Raw genomic sequence first — 22,134 nt, forward strand, 5'->3', positions numbered from 1 at the left:
TTGTTTGCTGCAAGTCAGGAGTGTGGACCCTCTCACTTAATCCTTATTCTTTTTCAGATAAGGAAACTTGAGACTCAGGGAGGTAAATTGCCTTCCTCAAGGTCACCAGTCTAAGTGGTATGGCCTGGATTCACATGTGATGTCTGCTCAGGTCTTTGCAGCTCAGGGAAGAGAGGAGGGGCAGCCACAGGAGAGACAGTGTCTGAACAGCCAGAGCCACATCCAGCCGCTCATGAGGTGTCTGGCTCATGTTCTGTAGACCAGCCCTGGGCAGGGTGTCCTGCTCTCAGAGGCCGGGAGAGAGCGATCTCTTCTCCAAGGGGTTCTCCAGGTGGTCTCCTGGGCTAGGGACGGATTTAACTAGACATCAGCTTCATGGAGAAGATGAGGCACAGAGGAGAGACACTTAACCTCAGGTCACACAGCAAGGCGGCATTGAGGCCGGGGCGGGAGGGCGGCGTGCGATCGGGGTGAGGTGGGTGTAGAGGACAGCCCCGGCGGGCCGGAAGGTTTCATGTGGTCAGAATAGTCAGAGAATGACCGTTAGAGCCTACGAAGCACAGGACTAGATTAGCTAGCCTCCAGCGGCCCCACTGTACATCTCTAACTGGGGTCAGCAGTAGTCTGCAGGTTCAGAAGTCTTGGTGAAGGGAGGCCAAGTCTGGCTTAGGCCTTGGCTTAGACCTTCTAGGCAGAGCCGGGGGAGGAGATGGGGGGACCTAGACGTTTCAACTCAAGCCTCAGCCCTAGCCTCCCCTCACTGTGTGACCCTAGGCAAGTGTCTCCCCTCTCTGGAACCAAATGACCTCTGTGAGCCCTTCACATCTTTGGCATGCTTGCCAAACACCAATTCTCCCTTCTGTCCTCGCAGACTTTAAGCCACAGGCCAGGTTGCAGGAAGCAGCAAGGGGAAGTGCTATTTTGGGCCCATTATGGCCAATGAGGAGCCCCGCCTGCAAAGGCAAGTGAACAGGCATCGCAAGCTGGATCAGGGATAGATTGCGGGGCCGAACCGAGGAGGGGGACACTGAGCAGGTAGCAGGGACAAACAGGGGGCAGAGCCCCGATGCCAGGCTGTGGGGAGGACACAGAGCAAGCAGGATGAGAGGGAGCAGATAGGGGTTCTGAGGCCAGTGTCCTGGAAGAAGCCCCCCCGACATGGGGTCTCAGTGGATCCTCACACCACCCTGGGCTGGTGAGCTTGCACTCACAGCAGTAAAGCCACTTGCTTAAGCCACACACACAGGCCACACAGCCCCGCAATCGCAGAACTAGGACTTGATCCCTATCTATGGGGCCCCAAAACCCAACCCCAGTGGGATTCCAGACCCAGCTCAGGGTCTGGACCTAAATTTGGACTGAAGCTAGCTCTCAGGCTCAGCAGCCTCAGCTGAGTTCCTGCCTTGCCCCAAGGCTGAGCCCTGCCCTGGCCTCCTAGCCCAAGTTCCTTCTTAGACCAAAGTCCACCCTCCCCTTGGAGCTAAGGCACACACACAGGGGGGCAGCCCACATTTAGAGGGGTACGACTTGGCCAGTTAGGGGTGGGCCAAGTGCAGTGCAATTTCAAAAAACTGAAAAACTTTTCTGAAGATTTTTAAAGTACTCTCTATATCCAATGTGGGGTTCAAACTTACAACCCACAGATTAAAGAGTCCCACGCTCCACTGACTGAGCGAGCCAGGCGCCCCTAGTGCATTCCTCCAGCTTTGTGCCTCTTTGTTAAAATCCAGTGCGGCCAGCAGAGGGCGCCACGATTTCTGGTCCACAACCCCAGAGACTGACATCTTGTTCAGATCCCTTGCATACAACTGGACCCCATCCATGCCTCTGATCCTGTGGGACAGGGTCCCCACAGCAGACAGGGCCTCAGTGGGACCTGGAGCCCATGTCCCTGACTCTGGAGCACCATCACAGCTTATCCCTGCTTATTGGGGCATTGCTGTGCCACCTAGGATCAGGTGCAGGCTTTCTCTGGGCTCACTTCAGCCCTCAGCCGCACTATGAGAAGTTCAAATGAGATGGTCTCTGAGGTCCCTAAGGGCAGGGATTGTAATGCTAGGATTTCAAGAGTTTATCTGAGATGCCAGGATTTTTAAAAGCCTGTGATTGTGAGTGTCCTTTGTTCTGGAGCCCGAGGCTCTCCAAGCTCCATAAAAAGCCAATCTAAATCTCCGTGGCCTCCACAACTCCTTCCCTGTCTCCTCACTAGATGCTCCTAGATTCTAGATTCTTAGGCAAGGTCCCATCTGTAGCTCATTGTGGTTCAGGAGTCAGAGCTGGCCGTAAATAACAATTAGGCTCCCTCATAACCTGAGGGTGCGAGGGTGAGATGTGTGTGGTCTGTGGCTCCGGGAGGCCCGACTCTATGGAGCTGCAGCCTGAGAGCCCAAAGTCCCCAGAGCCACACGCAGGACACATCAGCCCCACCATCATTGATCTTTTCTCCTGGCTCAGGTGGCTGCTGCCCACCCTTATCTCTCAGGCAGGTGAGGCAGATCACCTCAGCCCACAGAGAACTAGAACGACCTTCGGGTAACAAGTTTGGCACCCTAATTCTCAGGTGAGGAAACTGAATCTGGGGATGGATTTGACCAAAGCCTCACAGAAAGCTGGCAGTGGGTATAGACCTTTTCTGTAGGATGCCTGATGAATAGCCAGGGCTCCTTGACCAAAAAGCATTTCTCCATCTGATCTATTAAGGGGCACATGACATGCCACCATTTGAACTCTGGAACTTGGAGCTGGGGTATAGAAGGTCCCCTTACAAAGGAAACATTTGCAGGAACAGAGGGTCTCTTGGGCTGCTCTCACCCCATCACCAGGTCCCCACCTGACCCTCTCTGGGCTTTCCCCCTGTCATCCCCCATGGACTTGGATTTGAGATATTCGACCCTGGGGCCATCCTTGCCCTAGTTCTGGGGGGGGGGGGTCTCCATTGGGATATGAAGGGGATGGGGCTCTGATCCGGACACCAGTCACCTGGAGCTCTTTCTGCTCTTTCCCTACAACCTGGGCATGGCCCAGGGAAACAGAAACTCTTCCCCTGCCCCCCTCTCTCTGCAGGTGTCCGGTTCTCTTCCTGGAATCTCCTGGACCCTGGGGATCTGACCTACCCCGCCCCCTCATCCCGCAGCTCAGGTTCTATGACTCGGTTTGTTTAGAATTCTCCACCTCTCCCCACAACCTATCCCCAGCAGACTTATTTACCTTCCTTTACCTCAGTCACGGGCTGGGCTGTAATTATCCCTTGCCCAGTCAGGCCTCTGCCCCCAGCAAGAGGCCCTCCCTGCTGGCCTGGGAGGGCCACCTGGGATCTCCTCAGTACGAGGCAGGGCCACCTCCGGTCCCCGCCACCATATTGCACGACCCCAGGGGGCCCAGTTCACAGAGGGTCGGGGGATACAAGGTGAATAGCGTCCTGGGGTCCAGGTCACTGCCTCGCTGGGCCCCCTGATGGCTGGCGATGGGAACTGGCGGAGTGGACAGCTGGCGGTGGGGAAGGGAGAGCGGTGTGTCCTCTGTCCTGCCGGAAGGAGGGACTTGCTATCCTGTCAGAGGATGGGGTGAGGGGGGAGTGGAGATAGGAAAGGCCTCCGGAGAAGGATCTGGGCTGGGCGCGGAGGAATGTGCAGATGACCGAGTGGACGTCCATTATAGATCCACTTTCACCTGGGCTTTCCTCACCAACCAGGCGGGGGCTTCCAGGGACAGGCCTCGGCCTCGTCGGCAAACTGAGGTGGTTCTGCGCGAGGCCGGTTCAGGGGGGAAACCTGGACCCAGGAAGGGGCAGCGGCGGCCCCGCCTGGGCCGGCAGCGGTGACGGGACGCGGAGTAGCACCCGAGGTGCGGGCTGTCTTGCGCCGCGCAACCCCCTCGTTCTCGGTTCGCTGCCCCACGAGGCTGATCCGAGAGGCCTCCTCCCGGCGCAGCCCCTGCAGTGCCCGCGGGGCGCGAGAGACGGCGACACCGAGCAGCGCGGCGGGGCCGGGGCCTGGGGTCGCGAGCGGGGCCTGACGTCGGGGGCGGGGCCGGCGGCCGTGACGCGCGGGGGCGGGGCCGCGCGCCTCCCGGCCCGGCCGCGATTCATTCAAAAGGCGCGCAGCCTGCGCGGCCGCCTGCGCCCTCGCCGAGCCGGGCCGGGCCGCGCTGCCACCCGGGGCCCTGCTGGAGCTGCCGCGGGGCGGCCAGGTAAGCGGGGCGCGCGGGGCCGCGGCGGAGGGGTGCGGACCCGAGGGGCGCCCCTGCCCCCCCGCGTCTCTGAGGAAGTTGGCGGCGCGGCGCGTGCCGCGGCCCCAGCCCTTCCCCCCGGCCCTCCCCCGCTCCCGAGCCCCCAGCCCCCAGCCCCTGCGCCCTGGCCCGGCGTCGTCCGCGCCCCGCTCCCCGCAGCCTCGGAGCCCCCGGCCCCGGGACCTGCGCGTTCTCGGGCCGCGCCGCCGCCAGGCCCGGCCGTGCGCGATGGCGAAGCAGCGGCGGGACTTGCAGTCGGAGGAGCCGGCGGGCCCCGGAGACGCCCCCGGCCCGGGAAACTTGGGCCGAGACCGGGAACGGGTGCGGGACGGGACGGGGCGGCTGCGGCGCGGGGGGGCCGGAGGGGGCGCTCTGAACGGTGTCAGCCCGTGACTGTGGGTGACACGGCGCGTGAGGCGGCCCAACCCGGGAGTCCGTGTGGCCGGGACACTGAGCGGGGACGCTGGGGCCAAGCGGGAGACACAGAGGGGCTCTGTGTGCCTCTGACAGGCCGGTGAGTGCGTGTGATTGTGTGAGAGAGACCCCAGGCCCCTGCGGGTGACCGTGACCCACCCCAGCTTACTGTGACACCGGTCCCCGAGCCTGTGTGTGGCCCGGGACATGACCGGGGCAGGGCCAGAGCGGCTCCGTAATGTGAGTGTGAAATAGAGGGAGCGGGACCCCAAGTGACTGACAAACCAGCCCCCAAGTCACTGGAGCCATAGTGTGCTTGTTGGGTCAAGCAAGTAGTGTGTGTGTGTGTGTGTGTGTGTGTGTGTGTGTGTCCCTTTTGAGCCTCAGGAGAATGAGTAAGAGGCCCAAGGAGGAGGGACCTCAAACACCTGCTTGTCGTGGGAGGAGGGGAGGCCAGGGGTCTTTGCAGACTGCCCCTTCTCAGGATCTCAGTTTAGTCACTGGAGAGGAGGACCCTGTGACTTGCTCTGGCGGATGGAGAGGAGGCCAAGGCTGGGTGGCATCTGGTGTGGTGATTGACACTTCTGGCAGCCGCGGAGGGGCCCTGAAGTAGCCCTCAGGCTCCGCCTCCCAAACACACACACTCACGCACTGAGGTCCCAGACAGCTGGCAAAGCTTTGTCCCTAGTAACCTGTATTCTCCCTGGGCCCATCTTCCTCTCAGACCCTGCCCCCACTGGGCCTCAGTCTCCCCTTCTGCACACTGAGGTGTTGGGCTGTGAATGGCCTGTGAATCATCACTTTGGGATCCTCTATTGTTTTTGGGTCAACTGCCTTTGTTCTCCCCTCCCTCCAGGCAGAAGACTGCAGTGGGAGGTGGGGGCAGGCTGGCTGCTGGGGACACAGTGGTCCAGGGTCTGCTGGTGACGGGGATGGAAGTACAGCTCCTCTGACCAAGCCCAGAATTCTGATCCATAGACCTCGACTGGTCCCAGTCTCCTTCAGTTCCCTTTCCGTGGGACTTGTTCCCAAGTGGTCGCTGATTTGGAGACCTGGAGCAGGGCCCCTTCCTCTCTGAGGCTCCCACCCCCACAAGAGGGTCTTTTGGGTTTATACAGGGTGGAATGAAAATTGGACTCTCTAGACCAGGAGGGGTGAGGGGATACCTGCTAAAGGACCTAGAGTTCTGTCTTCAGAAAATGTTGGTTGCATTCTGTGTTGGGGTGAGGATAGAGGGACAGTGCCAGGTGCTATGCTGAACACTTTATGGTGTATTCTTTCTGAATCCTCACAGTGGTTCTGAGATGTGACTGTTTTTCAGAGGAGGAAACCGAGGCTCAGAGAAGCAAAGTGATTTGCCCAAGGTCATGCAGAGACAGGACAGTGCCAGGATTGGAATTCGGTCTTTTGCCCCCAAAACCATGTGAGATGCTTGGAGAGGGCCACCCACCTTTCTAATATCTTCAGGGCTTACCTAGGCTGCTTCTCTCAAACATGGACTGATAAGCATGGCCTTGCCAGGGTGTCCCTTTGTGAGTTCTGAAAGTGGTGTGTATTTGCCCACATGTCTGAAACATTGCGGGTGAGTAGGTTATGTGGCCTTCCTGTTCCTCCTCCTCTTCCCTTTCCACAGGTCTCACCCCTAGCCAGAGGTCACCAGAGAGGCCTGTCTCCTGTCTTCTAGAGCCTGCAACTGGCTTTGGAAGCATCCACATAGCTACAAAGAGTGTCGGGAGTCAGCAGCACAGCCCCAGCTCCAGGGGGTGGCAAGGATAATTGGGAGTCCCAGTGACCTTCACCATACTGGAGAGGCTTTATTCCTCTATTCAGAGTTGCTCTAGGGGCATTTTCCCAAATCTACCCACACTCTGTGGTGGGGGGCAGATTGGGGGTGACCTTGAGATTATGCCCCTTCTCAGTTCCCCATTCTTCCCAGAGGCCCCTGCTAGTCCTTACCACTGCTCGTGGCTTGGCTGAGAACTGGAGCTGGGGTCAGGGTGTCCCTTGGTCCTCTCTGGAATGACTGGAGTTGTGCTTCTTGGGGCTGATCAGAATAGTTATCTTGGTCTCCTGGGGCTGACCCTGAGTTATTTCCATCCCTAGCAAACAGGGAAATAGCTCAGGGCCCAGGGAGGGGTTGGGAGAGGAGAAGGACCAGCGTCTTCTGGTCCTAGCTCTGATGGAGGCCCTCCCAGCCCTATCCCGTGCCTTGCCCGAGCTAGACCTTTCTGGGGACTGGGGCCTCCCAGGATGACAATGGTGGGGCCAGGCTGGGTTTCCATATGTGGCCCCAGTTGAGACTCATCTGATAGTTGCGGGACGGAGGCACCTGTGTCTGGCCAAGGAGCGGAGACTTTGAGGGGCAGTCAGCACTCTGCCCCTGCTCATGGGGTCAGCCTCCTTTTACAGAGAGAGGGAGACTGAGGTTTGAGAAGTGCTGGGATTTCCCAAGGGCTCCAGAACCCTCATATTCAGGCTCTCACCCTCCAGATGTGGTACCTACCTACCTTCTCTGCTGCTACAGGTTTCCTGTCAGCCAGGATGTGGCCTAAGGCAGGAAGCAGGCCCGAGACACACCTTCACAAAATCAGGGCTCCCTCTTATGTTCCACTCTGGCCTTGATGTCCTGCCTCAAACCCCGGTACTGGCCTCTCTGCCTCCGTTTCCCGTTCTTCCATGCACTGTCCAAGCATCCTCCCTAGGCAACTTCCTTTTTTGCCTACACAACACAGTCCAGACTCCTCATCCTAGTGTTGACACTTCCAAGACCTTTCGAACTTTACATTTTCAAACCCTTCTTTCCCTACCAGATGTCTCAGTTCCACTCTGCCTTTGCTTTTGGTTTCTCTTTCTAGAGCCCTCCTGGCCACTCAGAGTTTAGCGCTCCCTCACCCAGGAAGCCCTCCCAGCCCAATGTTAGTCCCTCTTCTTTTTTGTGTCCCACCTGCCCAGCAGTCCCTCCTCACCAGTTTGGCAACAGACACAGATGTGGGGCTCTCCTGGGTGCTGCATACCCAGACATTCTGGGCCAGCAAATTCCCTGCTGTGTGCCAGGCCCTGGGCTCAGGTGTCAACAGTACTGACCGAGGATCTCTTTCCTTCCAGAGCTGCTCAGTGGGGAAGCTGAGACTCAGCGTGGAGGGAACCAGCCCTAGCTTGAGTCACACAGTCTTGCTGCTGGAGTCTGGCACTCAAGAGCTTGCATAGCCCTGTCTCCAGGTGGAGGCAAGTATTGTCTGACAGTTCTGGCATCAGTTTCCACAAAAGGACCATGCTGGCCTGCACTGGGAGGAGGAAATGGTGGGACTGTTCACCTAGCCTGGCTGGGTAAAGGCCAGCCTCCCTCTGTTATGGGGCGGAGAGGGGTTTTGCTGAAGATCAGCCAGCAAGGCCCATCTGGCCCCACCTCCATTCAGGATCGGGGGTTGCTTGGACCAGGTTTCTGCCAGAGCTCAGTACCCATTGTTTGCCGAGGGCCTGGGTGCCTGGGCCTGGCCCTAGTGGCAGTGGCTGGGGTGGCAACGAGGACAGGAGGAAGCCAGTACTGCATCCCTACTGTGTGCCCAACCCTGGGATTAGGGCCCTCAAGGCTCTCACGTCTTTAGCCTCATGTCCTGAGGGCCAGCAGGTACAAGTAGGGAAAGGAGGGCCCAGAGAGGGGAACGGACTTGCAAGACCCTAATGTCACTGGGATCCTAACCCGGGTCTGCTGCCTGGAAGGCCAGAGCTCTTTCCTGGGCCACCCTGGGAAAGATGAGAGCTCTATAAATAAACTTCCCATGTGGCTGTGAGTGTGTGCCCTGGCTACTTGGCAGGGATAGCGGGATGGAGGGGCCTCTACAGCCAGTTAGAAGCAGGGTCTGACTGTGTGGGTGGAGAGAGAAGGAAGGTAGGCTCCTGGAGGGAGGGACCTAAGCTTGGATCTTGGACCACGATGGCGATGGGGTGGTCACTGGTGAGAAGGAACAGTGAGGGGAGGGAGGGGCCTGGCCCAGCTTGTGCCCAGCTTCCTGTGTGCACGTGCACGTGCCTTCCACCCTCCAGGGAGATCACAGGTGGCTGAGGGGGCAAGGGAGGGGAGGGTCCACTTGGGGAAGCTGGGAAGGCTTCCTGCAGGGGCAGGTGGCATCTGGGCTGAAGCGTGATTGTAAGAAGAGCCACTGTTCTCTGAACTCTGCATCCTCCAGTCAAGAGGTCAGCTGAATAAGCACAACTATCCCAAATTACAGAGGAGGAAACTGAGGCTTGGAGCTGTGGGGCTGGGTCCTGACTGCTCAGCATCCCTCCACCTTCCGGACCGTGGCTTCAGCTGGCATGGGAGAAGGTGGACACAGGCCTGTAGAGCAACTGGGAAATGGGCAGCCAGGGGCCATTCTAGGAGGCCGAGGCTCCTCTACTCAGGCTGCTGGGACTGATGTTGGGTTCCCCAAAGCACCCTTGCTTACTCCAAGCCGCTGGATGACCTTGGCTGGATGCTGCTTAATTCTGAGCTTGGCTCTTCCTCTGGCCCTTGTGGGCTGTGGTGAGAACTAATAGGAGAGGTTGTCAGGCCAGGCCCTGGTCCGCACTGTTTATAGTGGCTCCACTTATCCCCGCAGCATCTCTGAAGGCAGGGGCCAGAGCCCTTGTTTGCAGAGGAGAACCCGGTAGCCCAAGGTTACAGAGCTAAGTGACGAGCCAGAGCTTAAACCCAGGAGTGACTGCTCGGGAGCCCGGGAGCCCGGGAGCCCGGGAGCCCGGGAGCCCGGGAGCCCAGCAGCCCAGCAGCCCAGCCTCCCGCCTGTGCTGAGCCCAGCCCTCCGTCGCCATTGGTTAGGGCCTGGCCTGGGATTCCTGGGGAGAGGGGTCTCTTCCCCCGGCACCCCAAGTCTAGAGGACAGGGCAGCCTGGGCCTGTGAGCTCCCCTCAGTCTCTTGGAAGTCTCACCCAGTGGGGGTGATGGGGTAGGGCTTATGCTACGTGGACTCTGGGCTGACCTGACATGTTGGCGAACGGTACCAGCTGTGCCGCTGGGATCTGAGGCAAAGGTGGCTTCTCGGAGGAAGACGTAGCAGTAACATGAGTGGGTGGGCAGTGGGGTGTCCTCCAGCCCTCCCCGGCTCCCTGCAGGAAGCCAGGGTGCTGAGCAGTTGGCTGTGGGGCCAGAGCAGGGCCTGCAGAAGCAGCAGGAATGCCAGGCCTGGTGTGGCAAGGACATGGGTTGCCTGTCATCTGCCCCCTGCTCCTGGGTGGGTAAACCTTGTCTCCTTTGAGACTGAGTTTTTATAGGGTACTGCTTAGCCTCTCTGAGCCTCAGTTTCCTCATTTGTGAAACCTGGGACCCTATCTTTCAGGCCTGGAATGGGAATGAGGCATGCAGTAAGTGCTTAGTGAGGAGATTTGGGGAGCCCCAGCTCTGCCCCAGAGACGACTGTGTGGTTTGGTGCCCCCCTCCACCCCCACCTGCCCCAGACTCAGATCAGGGAAGGGGCAGGGTTTGCATCCTACCACACCAGACTGGGAGGAGCTGGATGGGCCCAGTCAGGCCACCTCAGCTTTTTCTTAGCCTCAAGGGCCAATTAGCTCCCTCAGCCCCACCTGCCCACCTCACCTCCCTGAGCCTCTAAAAGCGCAGGGCCTGTGGCAGCCTGGAGGTGGAGGGGGAGAACCCAGTGGGGCCAGGGAACTGCCACTGTCTGGTGGCCCTGCTGCAGGATTTGGGGTGCATCTGCATGGAGTCCTTACCCAAGGGGTGTGGCCTGGGAGACCATGGCTGCCCAAGGCCTCGGTGGGAATGGGGGTGCCCTTCTCACTGAATGGCCCTGAGATAGCCTCCCTATATCTCTGCCTGTCAGCATCCTGAGGAGCTGGCCTCCACCCTGTCCACCCTGGGGCCACCTCTTCCCAGCCTTCCCTGGGCTTCCTGCCTTTCACAGGTGCCAGGGCCTTTTCCTGCAGGAGCTGGCACAGACTAAGGCAGTATGCAAATGACTATGGATGCAGGGAAACCCCGGAGGCCCCAGAAGCCCCTGGGAATGGGGGCAGCACCTCCTTCCCTGGGGCCCACCTGGGTGCTTTGTAAATAGCCTCTTAGTGAGCCGCTTCTGGGTGCCACTAGCTCCCTAGCCTCTGCTGGCAAGTTGACCACACTTGGAGAACATCTGCTAGATGCTGGGCCCTAGGCTAGGCGCAGGGTAAGTGGGGTGCGCATGAGGTGGGCAGCAGAATCAGACCTGGGCTCTGGCCCTGCATCACCACTCACTGGCTGTGTGACCCATACCAGTGATCGCCTGTGGCCTCAGTTTACCTGGGTGTAAAACAGGGATGCACATCTCTTCTGTGAGGAGTGGAGCAACCAGACTGACCCCAAGGGAATGAGGGTCAGTTGCCTTCCCTGTGAGGGTGGAGGATGGAAGAGAGGCATGCCTGGCTGCCCTCCCTGCCGCCCACTGTGGACACTGTCCTACTTCAGCCCCAGTTGCCAGGGAACCACTGGGTTGCTTGCTAACCTGGATTTCTCTATTGATGGGCGGCCTTTGTCTTTCTGTCTCGGCCACTGCCAAGGAAGGCCTGTGTCCAGATGTGTTCCTAGGCAACTCCAGCCTCTGGAGGCTGCAGGGGGGTTCCACAGGCCCTAGAGCCCCTGGCTGGGAGACAGAAATACCTGCCTCCCAACCCCTGATCCACGTGAAGACTCGCCTCCCACCTCTGTCTCCCCAGTCCTGCCTCCTTGGCAGGCAGCCCGGGGAGCCCTCTGAGAGGCAAGTTGTTCCATACCCCCCCCCAACCCTTCAAGTCTCTCAGAGGCCCTGAGGGCAGTGTAGGCTTCTCAGCTTGCATCCAAGTCTTGGTGTGACCTGGACTCCCACCACCTATCCTTCCAGACCTCTCTCCCCTCTTACACCCTCCTACCTCCCAGACCTTCACCTCAGCTAATCCAGCACCTCCTGTGTACCAGGCTCTGGGCCAAGCACTATGTGTAAATATAGAAGAATCTTTTATGCCTCACACCTGCCTGTCAAGTTTGTGCCATTCCCTGCTCCATGATTTACACATGGGGAGACTGAGGCACAGTGAATGCTGATTGAGGGATTATTCTGTACTGGGCTCCATGCTGAGTATTTAAGGTGAATTTTCTTGGCCTCACAGCAGCCTTCTGTCTTGGTGGGAGAGGGAGTGTCCACAGCCACGGAGCCAGAGGAGAGCAGAGCCAAGCAGGATGGTTCTACCCCAGGTTAGCTCAGATCCAGTTTCAATGCCCCCCCACCCCCCAGCCTCTGGGTCCTCCCAGCCTTGGCGGAAGCTATGCACTCTGCTGATCCCTGCTCTCCCCACCACATCTCCCCCTACCCTGCCCCCCACCCCCCGTGGGTCCCCCAGCTATCCCCAGTTTGATATATACCTACTCCTTACCCAGGGCCAGGCTGTGTGCTGAGCACTGGGCATGTGGGGTGGGGGAGAAGGGGGGTGGGTCCGGGCCGGGTAAACAGGATGGTTACATGAAGGATGATGAACACAGGAGGGGGCTTCCAGGAGGATATGGCTCTGAGCTGAGCTCTGAAGGAAGAGTAGGTGTTGGCCAGGTGATGGGAAGGGTTTCTGGGTGGAGGAAGCAGCAGGTTCCATTGCCTTGGTAAGGGAGGCAGAGTGGTGGGGAGAGGGCCAGGGGCCAGGTCCCAGTGTGAGGGTCCCCAGGCCGCAGTCGGGGCTGAACTGGGGGCCAGGGGCGAGGTGTGGTGAGTGACCTCTGGGAGGTGGGCCATCTCTGGGAGGCCAGGCCCAGTGAGGTTGGAGGTGAGCATGGAGAGGAGGGCCCCAGCCTGGGGCCCACAGTTCTGGGAAAGGGGAAGTTGCCAGGGCTGGGGAGTGTCACAGCTTCCTCTTTCTCTGAGGCCTGGGGGCTGTGCCTCCCTGGGGCTCCACTGCCCAGTGGTCGGTCCTGGCTTTGCTAGTTGGTTTTCTTCCAGGGAATTTCTGGTTCTAATTGTTTGGGCATTTTTGGAGGTGGGGGTGGACTGCCTGTGAGGAAGCCCGCCCCCCACCCCAGCCTGTCCTGTGGTGGCCCCTGCTCCAGACACTGCGGGGGTGGGGGTTGCGGTGAGTGAGACAGACACCCTGCCTTTGCTGCTGTCGAGGTGGGGGTGGGGTGGGGAGCAGGGAGCAGAGCCAAACAAGTAAGCAAACAGATACTTAATTACAAACCTGGGCCAGAGGTGCTGAAGGGAAGAAGGGAGTGAAGGGGTGGAAATCACCCGACCCAGGACCAGTGTTAGGCTTATTACCTCATTTCACCTTCCCCGCAGCCTTGTCTTGGAAGAGCAGCATCCCCATCTTGCAGATGAGGACACTGAGACCCCTCAAGGTGAAGCAGGGGCTCAAGTCCCACAGGGAGTTGGTGGCAGTGAGAACCGGATAGGCCCAGGCCAGGAGACTATGGGAGGAGTGGCCTCTAGGCCAACTTCCTCCTCTGCCCCAGGGGGCTTTTGGAGGCCTGGAGAAGAGGCCCCCTGCTGTGAGCCTTGGCCGCCTTCCTGAGGCCCCCTGGAGGCTCTGAAAGGTCACACACTACCTGGCCTTAGGACTGAGCAGAGGGGTGGGGTTAGAGACTTCCGGGACACCCCCCAGCCAGGGGGCTTTGATCTGAATTTGGTTTTCAGTCAAGATTCCAGGCTTCTAGGCTTGGATGCTGGAGGCCTTGTGGGGAAGGGGGTGCAGAGAGGGAGGTCAGAGCAGCAGATGTATGCATGGAGGGGGTTCTGGGTGGCTGGCATAGGCTGCCTGACTGGACAGTCCATTGGGGGGCTCGGTCTAGCTGAGTGTGGGGGCTGGGGGAGCGGCTGTCAGCAGAGATTCCGGCGGCCAGACTGGAGTAAGTACCAGTTTGGGATAATTAGAAGGCACATAATTAGAAGGCATCAGGGCGCGAGGCGGCGAGTGTCTGAATGTGCCTGAGTGGGCCCTTCCGGGCTTTGAGTCTAGGCCTTCAGACCCCCATTTTCCTCCTGGAAGTCTCGAGATCGCAGTTCCCCATTTACCTGGAGGTAAGCAGCTGCACAGCCCTTCCCTGTGGGTTTGGGTCACCCTGTAGGTGCCAGTTGGGCTCGAGGTGGCCCTGGGGCCCTCTCTTCTGTGGATGTTGTGCCTCTGTTCACTCCTACCCCAGCCCCTGTAGGGCCAGCCTGAAGTCTGGGAGCTTATGGTCAAGTCTGTGGGTTAGATCCTATGAAGAAGCATCTTCATGGGGAGAAGGGCTTGAATGGGAGCTGCCTGGGTAAGGGAAAGGACCTTTTGGGCCAGGAACTAGAAAGAAAGACTTGTGACCAAGTTAGAGGAGGGGGCGGGTCGGGGGATGGGTCTGGGTATGCAGCCTGTTGGGAGCTGACTGCCTTTCTGCTGTGGCCCGACCTTCTCCTGTCCCACATTTTCCCTTAGCTGGCCTTGGGCCAAGAGCCGCTGCCAGTGACCTGGAGAGTCCCGGGGTGTTGTGCCCGCAGCCCGCCCCCTGCCCTGTGGTGTAATTCAAACCCTTGGTTGCTGCCACCATGGTCTGTGTATGGGGATCAGTTTCCTCTGGCTCCTTTTCCAGGTGGGAAGGCCAGGGTGTAGGCCTGAGGGGCTCTCGTGTGGCTGCGCTTCTCCCACTGGGCTTGGCGTCGGGCGGCATGGGGCTGGGCTCCAATTGGGGAGCCCCTTGATCTGCAGGGGCCTTGAGCCAGTGGCTTGGCTTCTCTTTGGGAGTCAGAAGCTGTATGGCCTGTGGCTGAGGCCCGACAGATCCAGCTCCCTTCACCCTCCTGGGCCTGAAGGCAGGCCCCCGGAAACATGCGACAGGACTCCTTTGTTTTGCCACAGCCCCTTTTGTTGTCTAAACCAAATCTTCCTTCCTGCTCTTCTCACCTGCCCACTGGGTGGAGGCTTTTCTCCAGAGGACACCATACTCCGAACCTGGGTGCTTTACCTTAGGCCAGTGGCCTTCTCACTCTGCACCCTCACCCTGCCTTATTGGTTGTTGGCACTTGCCCCCACCTGGCAGGGGAACAGTCCCTGTTCATCTGCTGGTCACTTGGTCAGCAGGGATGTGAGCTCCCCGAGGACAGGGACAGTGTCTGTCTTAGGCTGTTTCCTGTGCTAAGGGCAGTGCCTGGCACACAGCAGTAGGTGACCGAGAGAGGACAAAAGGCCAAATGCTGGCTGCTGTGACAGCAGGAGGTCTGCTCCCGTCCCAGAGATGCACTCAGACCCATCCCAGTGTTGGGCACATCCTTCCACATCCTTTGGTGGAGAAGACCTCTGGGTGGGGGGTGGGACACGTAGGGAGACTAGGACTGTGATGGTGGGGGTGTCTCCCTACCCAGGGAGACCTGCAGGAGTTTTGGGCTCAGCTTTGGGGAAATGGAAATGTAGAGAGGTTTCTAGAAAGAGGTGACTTCATGTTGGTGTTTGATGACTGAGGGAAAGGACATGGCAGACATGGCAAGAGTGAAGGCAGGGAAGCCGGGAAAACCAAGACCCACTAGGAAGTCCAGGTGGTGGGAGCCTGGGAGCTAGAGATGAGGTGCAGTCTGGGCGTGAGGGGATTGCACACCCTCGCAGCTCCTCCCCCCGCCCCCCACCCCCAGGACTGCTGATGCGGGCTTCCTTCCTCCCAGAGCACCTGCCTATTTATGGAAGGGGAAGGAAGCCATTGCTCCTCAGGGAAGCCCCCCAAGCCTGGCAGAGCACTCTATCCCCCTCCTCTGCTGCTCTGGGAGGCCAGCCCCACACAGTGCATCCCCACCTCTACTCGGGTTTGTGGGGGAAGAGGGGCCGGACTACCCCAGTTTTGCCCGCCCAACACCACCTTGCAAATTCCCTGGTCTTGTCCTGTCCTGGAAGCTGCCCCGGGAGGGGAGGAGAGCAGCTGCCTGCCTGTCCTCACGTCCTGCTGAGCCTCACGTCCTGCTGAGCCTCACGTCCTCCTCTCCTAGGCTGGTGACTCCGTGGGCCCAAGGATGAAGCTGAGCTGGCCACACTGGCCCCTGTCCTGCCTTTTTGTGGTGAGTTGGGGATGGGATCTAGGAGTACAGAGCCCTGTGCCCCAGCCCTCTGTGCTCAGGGACCCCATGCCAGGAGCCTTGCCAGGGCTGGTGACACGGCTCTTCCTCTGCAGGAAGCACCTGCTGGCCTATGCAGCTCTGGGTGCAGGTCTCCCAGTGCTTGGCAGGCTGGAGCCAGGTCTGGGGTCTGCAGAGGGCCCCAGAGCCTCCTGTGTGATACTCCCTCTGCCCTCCAGGGCAGCTGGCTCCGCTCCCTGCCTGCTCTCCCAAGCTGGGCCCAAGTTGGAAGACAGGTTGTGGGGCAGATCTCCCCACGGCAGGAGAGATTCAGGGCAGGTAGTTCAGGCCTGGGATGGGGAGCAGAGGGAGCTCTCAGTGGAGTGTGCTGGGCGCTACATCCTGAGATCCCTTTCCTTGGGATGTATCCTGGCCTGTGTGGGTGTGCGAGTGTGAACGGTTGGCTTTGTGTGGAGAGGTCACTGAGGATGTGGCCCCAAATACTCCTCTGAGGGCCCAGAATAGGAAGCACTGGCTCCAGACTTGGCCCCAGGGATGATGGGGGGGAGGGTGGCAGGCGGACGGAAGGCGGACGGAACTTGAGAGAAGAGGAATTCGGAAGCCCTTCCTCCTTATCATCCTGGTTAGCTGAAATGGGTGTAACTCGGGGACCTGAGGGCTTGAGATCCTGATCTGGCTCTGTCTGGGGTTTTCCAGCACTTTCCAGAAGCAGATACGGTTACGCAGGCATGGGACAGGCAGGTTTTACTCACAGCATAAGGGATTGAGATTAGAGTGTCCCTGAAACCGAGTGGTCAGTGGTCCCCACTCCTAGGGGCATTAGGAAGTGGGTGGTGGACAGATGGCCCCAGAGATGCCACATCCCAGCACTTTCTGCACTCTCAGTGTGTCCTGCCTGCTGTTCTTCCAGCTGCTGCCTTGGCCTCTGGCCACTCCGATATCAACGACCCCCTGGCAGTGCCCACCTGGGGAGGAGCCCAGCCTGGTGAGCTTGCCTTGCCCACCTGCCCTGTCCTAGGAAGACTGTTGAGGCCAGGGGCGGGTTCCCCAGGCCTGGCTCCCCGGGGACCTGAGGCCTGGTTCCTGGCTTTGTTCTTACCCTTCCCTTCCCACAGGACCTGGGGCAGGGCACACTATGCCGATCCTGTCCCCCCGGCACTTTCTCTGCTTCGTGGGGCCCTGGTCCATGCCAGCCCCATTCCCGCTGCAGTCCTCGAGGGAGGTTGGAGGCCCAGCCAGGCACAGCGACTCAAGACACGCTATGTGGAGACTGCCAGCCCGGGTGAGCTGTGGGGGGGCTGTGAGGGCTCACGGCTAGGTGACCAAGACTTAGAGTCCTAGGGTCCCAGCCTCACCCCCTCCCTGAGCAGGCCTCAGTCTTCCCATCTGTAAAATGGGGTGGGTCATTGAGTATGCCTGGCAGGAGCCTTTCTTAAGGATAGTTTTTGGGCCTCAGTGATGTTTTCTCTCTCTGTAGGTGGTTTGCTGCTTCAGAGGTCACCCATGTCCCCTGTCAGCTGTGCCCCTGGACACCTCTGGGTATTCGCAGCTGTTATGGTGAGTGGCAGATGGGGCTAGGACTGGTCCATCTGGGACAATGGGGCCCTCAATCCTGAGCCCGGGGAAGGGTGTGCAGCCAGAGGGTGTCCGGCAGGATGTGTTCGGTTGTTCTGCTGGCAGCGTGTCTGCGCACCGTATTTCCGAGTGGCAGACACCATCCAGCAGGCGGCAGCCACAGCTCGGGGCACGGGGTGCGGGGGGGGAGTTCGGGGTGCTGAGGAGCTAACATCCTGTTTCCTGTCCTTATCCCCTCTCACACACACCTCTCACCTATTGTCACCTTCTGAGGCAACTAACTCATGGACCTAGCCACGGGGAGGCGGCATCCGGTATTCGTGTGCCCAGATCTCATGCTGTCTGTTCACCCCAGAATGAGGGGTGGACCAGGGGGCTGGGGGCCTAGCTGCCCTGAGGCATGGGGCGGCCTTGCTCAGGCTGATAAAATGGCCAAAACCACGTGGTGCCGGTGAGGTGTGGCCTTTGCTTCCCCAGCACAATGGAGGGTGGCCATAGGTGGCTCTGGACATGTTCGTGCCCCCCCCCCCCTTTAACTCGGGCCCTGGGTCTCTCTGCCTCTGTCTTTCCTCCGTGCCTCCATCCTGTGGTGCTCAGAGCGGGGACGGCGGGCCCGACGTGGTGTGGAGGTAGCAGCTGGGACCACCGGCACTGGGGACACTCGGCAGCCTGGGAATGGTACCCGGGCGGGAGGCCCCGAAGAGACCGCTGCCCAGTATGCGGTTATTGCCATCGTGCCTGTCTTCTGCCTCATGGGGCTGCTGGGCATCCTGGTGTGTAACCTGCTCAAGCGGAAGGGCTACCACTGCACGGCCCACAAGGAGGTTGGGCCCGGCCCTGGAGGTGGAGGCAGCGGTGAGGCCCGGCTTGAGGTCTGAGTGGGGGAGGCCAGGGGGCACGGACTGGCCCAGGCTGGCTCAGCTGGGGGGCTGTGCGAGGGAACCTGTTGGCCTAGAGGGTCTAACTGGAAGGGACCTGCAGAGGGCTAACCAGGAGGGCTTCCTGGAGGTGCTGCTTGTGGGCTGTAGTGATCAAGTGGAAGGAAAGGTGAAGAGGCCTGAGGTGATGACAGGAGCAGAGCAGAGGGCATTCTCTCCTCTCTCCTCCCATTCTCTCCTGGGTGAGGCCCTGCCCAGCTGTCGGGGTCTGGACTCCTTAGGGGCTGTGGTTTCGTGTATGTGGTTCAAGGGTTGGACCACCTTCTGGGAACTCAAGCTGACCTCTGACCTGAGCCACTGGCAGGGCATTTGTCCTTAGCGGGCACCACAAGGAGCTCAGATTTCAGCTCCGAGCTGTGGTTTGAGTTAGGAGTCCTGGAACCAGAGGGAGAGATATGTTCCTCTTGCCCCCACCCCAGGGCCCTTGGCCCCTTGGCCCCTTACCTCTTCCCCTGCCCAGCTGTCCCCTGAAGGCCAGTAGGGCAAGGGGTCCCTGAAACAGATACACTGCCCACAGAGCCTTGTGGCCAAGTCAGGACTGAAATGGTGCTTCCGGTGCCTTTGCCCTAGGCTGCCCAGGGCCCTGCCCGGCTCCTGACACTGCAGTCTATGGCGGGCAGGAAGATGGCAGCTCAGGCCCTCTTGCCTGGGACTGCACGTGTTTTCCTAGCCTAGGGCTTCCTTTAACTGCTGGCTGCTGCCTGGGTGCAAGTCCTAAGAGCTGTCTGCTGCTGGCCTAGGATTGGTCCCATGGCTCATTCTCTTGCTCTTGGGGTTTGGGCCCTAAGGGTCCTGCTACGCGTACAGGGTGGTGTGAAGGGAAGTGGATCAGCCTGGAATGGCAGTTTGCCAGAGATTTGTGCAGGGGTCTGGGCAGAAAGCCCACAGCTCCCTGAAACTGGGGAGGGGAGACATCAGGCCCCAGAAAGGCTACCCCGCCCCAGGAAGTGGTGATAATGAGCTTCCAGAGCTGAGGCCTGGAGGACAGCTAGTGCATAAAACCCCCAGGCCTGTAGCACAGCTTATAGGAAGGTCTGGGGCGCCCTCTGCTGCCACATCTTGGTATAGCTGTCAAGCCCAGACACCCCCCCCCCCCCCAAAAAAAAACCCCAGGATCACAGTTCTTGCGTTTTTCCACAGGGATCAACCCTGCCTACCGGGCTGAGGATGCCAACGAGGACACTATTGGGGTCCTGGTACGCCTGATCACGGAGAAGAAAGGTGAGAGGAAGCTCTGATCCTGTCGCCAGGCCCAGGAGAAGACCCGTCTCCTCCCAGAAACTGAGGCAGCAGTGGGGGTCAGGGTCCCACTGTTCCCTGCCCCTCCCTTCGGGATGCCCCGGGCCAGCCTCTGGTGCTCCCTGGCCAGCTGCTGAGGGCGCTGCCCCTTTTTTTCTTGTTCCTGCCTGATGAGAGGTGGAGGAAAAGGCGCTCTGTTGGCTGGGGTGGGTGTGGAGCACGTGGGGAGTGCCCCTCCTGGCCGAGAGCGGCTTCTGACTGCAGCTGCCCACAGAGAATGCGGCGGCCCTGGAGGAGCTGCTGAAGGAGTATCACAGCAAACAGCTGGTGCAGACCAGCCACAGGCCTGTGCCCAGGTGAGTGGGCAGGTGCCCCAAACCCTTATGTAATCAGCCTGCTTCCTTGGGGAGTTCCCACTTGGCTGTGTTCCCTCCATGGTACCCTGGTTCCCCTTCCTACCTCCTGGGACCCCCTGGCACTGGCCTGCCCTGGTGACCGCTCCCCACTGTGCCCTCTGCAGGCTGCCACCGGGTCCTCCCAGCATGACACACATCTGCCCACATCGCCACCACCTCCACACCGTGCAGGGCCTGGCCTCACTCTCTGGCCCCTGCTGCTCCCGTTGTAGCCAGAAGAAGTGGCCCGAGGTGCTGCTGTCCCCTGAGGCCGCAGCTGCCACTACCCCCACTCCCAGAGTCCTGCCCAACCCGGCCAGGGCTCCCAAGGCTGGGGCCAAGGCAGGACGCCAGGGCGAGATCACCATCTTGTCTGTGGGCAGGTGAGGTGGGCACAAGCACAGGAGGGTCAGGGAGAGACCTTATACCCAGGGTGGGGGTATAAGGGACCCTATTTGAGCCCTGAACATTGTGTTCAGTGAGGGCCCCTCTCTGGCCTCAGTAGGCCTCTGGGCAGAAGAGGGGTGGGGAGACCAGGGAGAAGTCTGGTCTTCCCAGCTCTGCTATGTCTCACATGAGCCCTTAGGCCCTGGGGCAGGGTCCTAGCCTCCAGCCATCCCACTGTGGGCCCCTCAAGCCAAAGGACTGTTTACCTACAACCTAGGATGGGGGCGCTTGGGGGCTTATCTGTGGGTAGGAGGGTATAGGAAGGGCTCAGGCTCTGATCCATGAACTTGGTGTGGGACCCTAGCAGCCACTGCCCTTTCTATACCCAGGGTTTTCTCTTTAATGAACCCAGAGGGGGCGGGTTATGGCACCACCACTCCTCACAGGTTCCGAGTGGCCCGAATTCCGGAGCAACGGTCAAGTTCAGCAGCCTCTGAGTTGAAGACTATCACGGAGGCTGGACCCTCAGGGGGTGATCTCCCAGATTCCCCACAACCCGGCCTCCCCACTGAGCAGCGGGCACTGCTGGGAAGTGGTGGAAGCCATACTAAGTGGCTGAAGCCCCCAGCAGAGAACAAGGCTGAGGTGAGGGCCAGAAGGGGAGAGTGTCTGTTGGCACCTGGGCCAACCCTGACTTGCGTGGGCCAGGGGCCACTTTCCTGGAGCCCAGAAGCCCCCTGACTCGGATCTAACCCCTTACTCCCGTCTCCCAGGAGAACCGCTATGTGGTCCGGCTAAGTGAGAGCAACCTGGTTATCTGATGGTCGGCCTCATCTGAGGACGCTGCAGCCCTGCCCTGGGAGGTTCTGAAGGCTTCCTGGAGGAGGTAGAACTGCAGCCCAGCCTGTGAGGATCAAGAAGCAATGGTCCAGCAGACAGAACAACAAAGGCCAAGGCCTGGCGGTGGGATCACCCACCCCTGTGAAGAGGCAGGCCAGCCGGCGGGTGCTGTGTGCAGGAGCAGGTTCAGAGCCCCTCCCTTGCCCCTGCCCCTACGCCCCTGCAGGATCCTCTGTACCACCAGGTCGCTAGGCCTTGGCTATGGGAAGGGGTCCTCTGCCTGGCACCCCTGGCCCCATACCTTGGTAGTCAACTGCCCCTGCCTCTGTACAGGGCCCTAGCATGGACCTCTCCCTCCTCTTCTGGCAGGCCCTGTAAAGGGAAGGGGCAGCAACAAGACTGGGTTGGACACTGGGTTCCCTGGTTCTAATCGTGGGCAAACCCCTGGCCATCACCTGGTTATAGTTGTTCTGACCAGGAAGTGGGGAGAGAAAGATCTCTTTAGTCCCAAGGCTTCTCCAGTCCTTGCAGGCTCTGGCCTGGGTCTTGTGCAGAGAGAGCTGGAGTCTTTGCCACCCCTCCCATTAGTAGCTTTATCTGGCCCCATTTTTGCGGCTTCCAGGGCCTGTGCCTTCAGGCCCCCATGGGGCTGCCTGTCTCTGGCTCTGCCTACAGAAGGGGCTTGATGCATGTATCTGCTGCGCCCTCCCCCACTATTTTTATTGAAATTGGAACAGTCTTGACCTGGGCAGGGCTGTGATACAGGGTGCCAGCCTGCATAGCCACCCCAAGATCTCAGGAGCTTTCAGGGAGAGGCATGTGTGGGGCTGGAGAGGCACCTCTGGCCTCCGTGGTTTCTGTGTCCCTGTGGGGTTGGTGTGTCTGTTCCCAGCCTGGGCAGTGCAGGCGACTGCCCAGCTCAGTTCCTATGTCCACTCTAGCTCAGCAACCTGGTTATTTATGTGGGGCCATGCAGGCATGGGGCCCACTGCCATCCCAATTTCTCTTATTTATTGAAAATTTGCTGTTGTCCTGTCCTGTCTACATTCTCATCCATTTATTGGATAATAAAAGGTGGGAAAGTGG

At 59.7% G+C, this 22,134-nt stretch overlaps 1 protein-coding gene across 8 annotated transcripts; it reads left to right on the top strand.

Moving 5' to 3' along the window:
- The first annotated feature begins 4,107 nt into the window (after window positions 1-4,107).
- On the top strand, window positions 4,108-22,134 carry RELT (RELT TNF receptor). 8 transcript variants are annotated; one of them, XM_055320800.1, is made up of 12 exons: window positions 4,108-4,188; window positions 7,747-7,866; window positions 15,588-15,656; window positions 16,585-16,659; window positions 16,790-16,956; window positions 17,152-17,231; window positions 17,847-18,104; window positions 19,328-19,408; window positions 19,701-19,782; window positions 19,947-20,204; window positions 20,655-20,853; window positions 20,982-22,134. In XM_055320800.1, the coding sequence occupies exons 3-12, from the start codon at window positions 15,612-15,614 to the stop codon at window positions 21,027-21,029; spliced, it is 1,293 nt and encodes a 430-aa protein (XP_055176775.1). In that variant the 5' UTR covers window positions 4,108-4,188; window positions 7,747-7,866; window positions 15,588-15,611; the 3' UTR covers window positions 21,030-22,134. The 8 variants fall into 8 exon arrangements, with proteins under 8 accessions (XP_055176775.1, XP_055176779.1, XP_055176778.1 ...); XM_055320804.1 differs by lacking the exon at window positions 4,108-4,188 and adding an exon at window positions 4,365-4,548; XM_055320803.1 differs by lacking the exon at window positions 4,108-4,188 and adding an exon at window positions 5,484-6,064.

Source organism: Nyctereutes procyonoides, unplaced genomic scaffold, assembly GCF_905146905.1.
Source record: "Nyctereutes procyonoides isolate TBG_1078 unplaced genomic scaffold, NYPRO_anot_genome, whole genome shotgun sequence".
NCBI lineage: Eukaryota > Metazoa > Chordata > Mammalia > Carnivora > Canidae > Nyctereutes > Nyctereutes procyonoides.